Raw genomic sequence first — 6,206 nt, forward strand, 5'->3', positions numbered from 1 at the left:
TCGTGGGTCATTGAAGCGGCCTCAAGAGTTCTATGCCAGCGTTCCAGCATCCTATTGAATTACGGGTGGCACGCAGTCGTCCGATAGCGTTTGAAACATAGGTGTTTACCTAACTCCCAGAGCCAGAAATATTTGCTAGCTCGGACGAATCTCCGCTAAATGGCTCCACACTTCAGCGCCTCCACAGGCTAAAACATCCACTGGAACCATCCCTGGAATTACGCATGCTGCCTCATAAGAGGTTCTCACATAATATATGCATGTATTATGTGCTAGGTACTAATAGGGCAAATGTCCACTCAAATGTTTTTTTAAAACAAATATACAAAACCTTTCATTCCTGAAGAGTCCAGTTTCCGGTTTCCCGATTTGTTTCTTTCTAAGACCCTGACGTAACCTCAATGCGACTAACGCCCTTGTGGCAAAACAAATCGTACCTTGTAAATATTCCAGACCATATTCCTCCTCTACGTGAATGGTGCTCCGTAAAGAACCACCTCATCCAGTATACTGTTCCAAGTCGTCTGTAAGCTTATGTGGAACCAACGTCTGAAAGGCCCCTTGATTCTTAATACAGACGCAATTCAGACGCATATCCGTTATAGCAAAGGCCGTTTTGGCCTACCCAATGAACACGTCTGACTCAGGCATTAATTGTCCGGGGTTCTGCGGCATCGCGACCCTAATTCTATGATGGTGGCTAAGGTCACACACATGTTCTAGCGTCGGTAGCTTGCAAGGAGGACAGCATGCTGGAGATGTGGCCAGGTAGGTCATCAAGCGAAGACCTGCAATGAAAGTGAGAGTTGCGTTCTCTGCAGGGATCGTGGGGCATTCGGTGAGAGCGTCGCCCACACTTCTGGTTCGGGACGGTGTCCAATCTTTAGGGCGGAAGTGGAAAGGGCTAGGCATGATCCGCATTTTACAAATTATATGCACCGGAGTTCGACCACTCACCAGTTGCTAGCACCGTTCGCTGCGGAAGTAACTGCTGATCTAGTACTAATTAGCGAACGAGCGAGCATCTCGACTTGTACCGCTGCCATCTAGGTTCGGGACGACGTTCGGCTTTGTGTCCTTGCCGAAGACCGAGGGAACGGGTTTGTATGGATCCGGTGTTTAGGGATAACGTTTTTTATCGTTTACCTGACACCGAACAAAACGATGCCGGACATTCGGCGGAGGACACCGTTTCGATCACGGAGGGACGAATCTTGGTAGGCGGTGATTTTAATGCCAGGGCCCTTGAATGGGGCATGGGTCAGACTCCACAGGGAAACGGATTCTGGAAATGTTGGTGGGGACCAGGCTCGTAGTTTTAAACACCGGATCCACGCCAACGTTTCAGCATCCAGGCTGTGAAGGAAGCATTCCTGATATCACTTTTGCGGAATCTCTGGAATCATCGGTGGACGGGTGGCGAGTGTTTGAAGACTTCGCGGCAAGTGATCACCAACGTGATACTCACCCTGCCTGTGGAATATCGCTAGGGTGGACATCGGGAAGTTCGTCGAAGCTTTTGGAGTAGGCAGAGCTGACACCGTCGTAAATTCAGTGATGAACCTGATAACGACGGCGTGTGACACTTCCATGCCCCAGAGGGGCCCTAGTCTCTACGAGCCTTCTATGTACTGGGGCCGACCTACGGAGGAAGTATCATCCGCCGTTTGGCACAACGTTTGCACGCCAACGAGGAGGCATGCGCCATGAAGGCAAAGTATAGATCAGTAAAAAGAAGACTACGCAGCGCTATAAATAAAATCAAAACTCGCGGCTGGCAGAACCTTATCAACGAGGTGACTTGGCTATAAGCTTGTCAACCGGCAAATCGGTGTTCTGCGGCGGTCCTGCATACTAACTACCGCTCAGATGGACCGCATTTTACCGGTATTGTTTCCCAGACATCTTGTACGGGTTGATATCAATAGCGCGGAAGGCGTCGAGGATTGCCCTCTTTTCACAATGAGAGAGCTCGAAGAAGCGGTTCTCACCATGAAGGACAATAAGGCCCCGGGCCCTGATGGCATTCCGGTGGAAGTTTACAAACTGGTGTTCCGCCAACTGCCAGAATTGCTGTTTGAGACGTTCAACGCTTGCTTGAAGGAGGGCATTTTTCCTTGTCGCTGGAAAGTGGCCAGAATCGCGCTGATCAACAAGGGTAAAGCAGATCAGGAGCTCCCGTCTGCATACCGAACGCTGTGTGTGCTTGACACGACCGAGAAAGTGCACGAGAGACTCGTCAAGAGTAGACTCGCTGAAGCAATCCACGCTGCCGGGGACTTATCCCCAAGGCAGTTCGGGTTCAGACCAGGGAGATCCACAGTGGATGCTATTATGGAGGTCGTAGATGCGGTTCATCGCGTCGAGGCACGCAGCCACCGATCTCGACGGATAGTGCTCCTCATAACGCTTGATGTCAGAAATACCTTCAATTCCGTAAGATGGACAGATATGCTAGCCACGCTAGAAAACTCATTTCGCGGGCCAACCTATCTCTTGCGGATATTGAGGGATTATCTGAAAGACCGCTCCCTACTCTATGAGACGCTAGAGGGCCAAAGGAGAACCTCGTTTCCTATGATAGTCTGCTGAGACTCGATATGTCCGAAGAGTCGCGCCTGGTCGGTTATGCAGATGACGTTGCGACCCTTGTTGCCGAACGGTAAGCGGATGGATGACTGCTCACGGTTTTAGCCTTGCGCTGGAAAAAACCGAAGTAGTTATCTTGACCAGAAGGAGAATCCCGACCTTGCGTCCCATATCGATGGGCGAGTTGACTATAGAGTCAAAACCAGCGGTTAAATACTCGACTCGAAGATTAGCTTTTTTCGAGCAATTCAAAGCAGCTGGAGTCGCGGCCTTGAGTCGGCTAATGGCGAATGTTGGGGGCCCTGTAACTACTAGCAGACGTCTCCTTATGGGGGCAACGCAGTCGGTTCTGCTCTATGGCGCGGAGGTGTTGGCTGATGCCCTTGACAAGGAGGTGTATCGTAAGCGCCTTGCTCAAGTGCAGAGGCGGGAAGCTTTGCGAGTGGCATCTGCTTATCGCACCGTCTCCGAACCGGCCGTGATGTTGATCGCGGGGGTGATCCCCGTTGCCCTCCTTGACAACGAGCGCAAAGCTATCTACTGTCGTAAGCGCGAGAACTCAAGAGAGGTGGTTGCCCGTGAAGAACGTCAACGCACCTTTACCGAGTGGCAACTCTCTTAGCAAAATGAACCAAGTGGCAGATGGGCTGCGCGGCTTATTGGCAATTTAGACCCATGGTTGAACCGAACGCATGGTGAGATTGATTACTTCCTTACCCAATTTCTAAGCGGGCACGGAGGTTTTCAGTCTTACCTGCACAGAGTTGGGAAGGCGCGATCTCCTGATTGTGTGTTCTGCAATGGAGTGGCGGACGACGCTGAACACACCTTTTTCTCTTGCGAGAGGGGGGACGGCTTTCGTCAATAGCTTTATGCAGACACAAGGAAACTCCCTCCAGACAACATTGTCACAGAGATGCTGAAGAATGCTGTCCGCTGGAATCGTGTTACGCATTATGTTCGGGCTCCTTTTTATTGCGAAGAAGATTGAATTCGGCTGGCGGAGGGATTAGATGGCAAGGGGTTCCCTGAATGAACAACCCCCTTCCTCTCCTCCCCTCCCGGTGGTGAAAGGCATTCCCTAACTTGAAGGCTCCCAAAGCCGGGAAAGCAGGAGGGCTAACCTGAAGTAATGTGTCAAACGGTTCCAGGCTAGTTCTCTGATGACAGGGAGGTGTTTAGTTGGTAGTCCGATAGCGTATTGTTGCGGAAGGCGAACACTTTTTACGTAAAAGCATTCACTTACCCTACTTCCAAAAAAACAAAAAGAAAAACTACGTCCCTGGCAAGATGTATTTACTTCCTTACCTCGTCAGCAATAATGTAGCGATGAACAGTATATATAATGGTCCTCGGTGGCACAGTCACACCTAACCTGCGATTAAAGAAATTGGGGTTCTCCTTCACTTGTTTCCTCTCTTTCTTGAAAGACACGCGTAAGACCATCCCGCTCTCTAGGCTTAAACGGGTTCATCATATGAATCTTAATTCCCAATGCGGAGCCACCTGGCGTATTACCAATAGCGTGGGCCCTTGGAATGAAGTCTCCCAATACCAGTTTTTCACCATGACCAACCATGTTTCGGACCCAAGGCACAATAGGTAGAGGAAGGCTCCTCAGAGTTCCATCATCTTATCTCGTTTAACTCCAGTTTGTCCAGTGTTTATCGCTGAAAGTTTCACTAAAGTTGGAGAGTTCTGGAGAGCCTCAATATTGTTGCCGAGAAGCGTAGCACATTTCAGAATGTAATCGAAATCCTTTGACCAAAGGAGAAAGTTGTAGCCGAGGGATCAGTCCGATTCCGAGACGTGGTAGTCCTTTGGAAACAGAAAGAAAGGTTGCAGGTTACTAGCCCACAAATCTTTATCCTTTTTACAACAAGCAGAGATCAGTTTGAGAGAATTTTACACTTCGCAGTTTACAGGTGTGTCACTACCTTCGCGAGGTACCGATATCCTGTCTTAACAGAAAACACAATTTGGCCGGGTGGAGTTGGCCTCACCTAGTACTGGAGACGCTTAGGTACGGGCAAATAGACTGTAGTGGGGGTAAAAGCTATTACTAGTCCTTGCTTGTCCTAATATATTCCTTGGAGGCGTGGGTTCCTGGAAAGAAAAATTGGGAATTCTTAGCGGCGTTCGAGAGAAGAATCCTGCGAAGAATATTTGGTCCCCTACATGAGGATGGACGATTCCGCAGCCGCTGTAATGATGAAATCTATGAGCGATACCATGACCGTCAGGTTGTAGATAAAATCCGGCTCAACAGGTCGCGATGGGCGGGTCACCTATGCTGTATGGGTGAGGATCATCCAGCCTGGAAAGTTTTCAAGGGCAACATCTGTGGTAGAAAAAGAAGACGTAGCAGACCCTGCCTGAGATGGAGCGATAGCGTTGGCCAGGATGCGAGATAGTTTGTAAGGATATCGAATCCCTAGAGTTCCATATTAAGGAAGGCCTAGCCTAATTCAATAAAAAACTGTAGATATTAATTTAAAAGGCTTTTATTGGATACTCAACAGCAACAGAACTTCAATGTTTATTCGCATTGCTTAACAGCGGTGACGAACTTGTTGATGGTGATGGTAGCTTGGCCAATGGTTTCTTGAGAACAGGTTTGGACTTGATCGACAACGGTGGAGGACTTGCCACGGGCAATTTCAACAGCAGAGGTGGCATCAGTGATGATGGAGTGGACAAGGCTTTCAACTTCCTTGACCTTGGTAACAGCGCAGATGACATCTTCAATCTTGCCGCCGGCGGTACATTCTTCAACAATGGTAACCAATTCAGAGATGGCGGATTTCAAGGAAGAAACTTGTCCTGAAATATTAGCTTCGAAGTCAACAATAGCACTGGACAATCCAGAGGCGCAGTTTCCTACGTTCTTGCCAATGATGGTCTTGAAAGCATCCAATTCGGCGAGGTTTTGCTTGGCACAGGAAGCGACGACTCCACCCTTGCTGACAACTGCGGAGATTTGGCTTTCGGCTTGAGCGATAGCAGAGTTAATCTTGTCCTTGGCAGCAGAGACGAATCCGTCAGCCTTGTTTTTGGTGCTGGTGGTCAATCCCTTGACGAGGTCAACAATGGTGTCCAATTCAGCGTGGGCCTTGCTGATGGCGTTTTCAACAACATCTTCGACTTTTTGGACGACTCCACGTTGTTGTGGAACGGCGGCCTATATGAATAATCCATATTTGAGTATTAGTTTAAACAATCTTTGTAGATGGAAAATCGTATTGCTTACAGAGAGGGCGAACAAACCCAAAAGGACAATAGCGAATTTCATCTTGAACTGGTTTATTGCTGTCGATACTGAGACCGAAAACTGATACCTAAGCTAAGGAGGAGCTTGCTTTTATAGTGGAATTTCAGACATGGTGTTTACAAAAAGACACTAATAAAGTGATAAGCAGCACTATCTTTTTTTAAGTTTAGATATCATCTTCAATCAGTGCACATTTTAATACAACTAATCAAGTGGTTTTTCCATGGAAGATGTTATTATTAAATAAGAATCACTATCTGATATCGACTTTCGCACAGATACGCACGATAAGGCGTCATATCACGTGGTGTAGTTGGCTTAATCTTATTAGTTTTCCTTTCTTTTA

The 6,206-nt window shown here is 48.2% G+C and overlaps 1 protein-coding gene across 1 annotated transcript; it reads right to left on the bottom strand.

Moving 5' to 3' along the window:
• Positions 1 to 5,077: 5,077 nt before the first annotated feature.
• On the bottom strand, positions 5,078 to 5,976 carry LOC119653003. The gene is made up of 2 exons (XM_038057431.1): positions 5,840 to 5,976; positions 5,078 to 5,770 (listed from the first exon to the last, which is right to left on the bottom strand). The coding sequence occupies exons 1-2, from the start codon at positions 5,879 to 5,881 to the stop codon at positions 5,129 to 5,131; spliced, it is 684 nt and encodes a 227-aa protein (XP_037913359.1). The 5' UTR covers positions 5,882 to 5,976; the 3' UTR covers positions 5,078 to 5,128.
• Positions 5,977 to 6,206: the final 230 nt, after the last annotated feature.

The sequence above is a fragment of the Hermetia illucens genome, chromosome 3 (genome assembly GCF_905115235.1).
Source record: "Hermetia illucens chromosome 3, iHerIll2.2.curated.20191125, whole genome shotgun sequence".
Classification (NCBI taxonomy): Eukaryota; Metazoa; Arthropoda; class Insecta; order Diptera; family Stratiomyidae; genus Hermetia; species Hermetia illucens.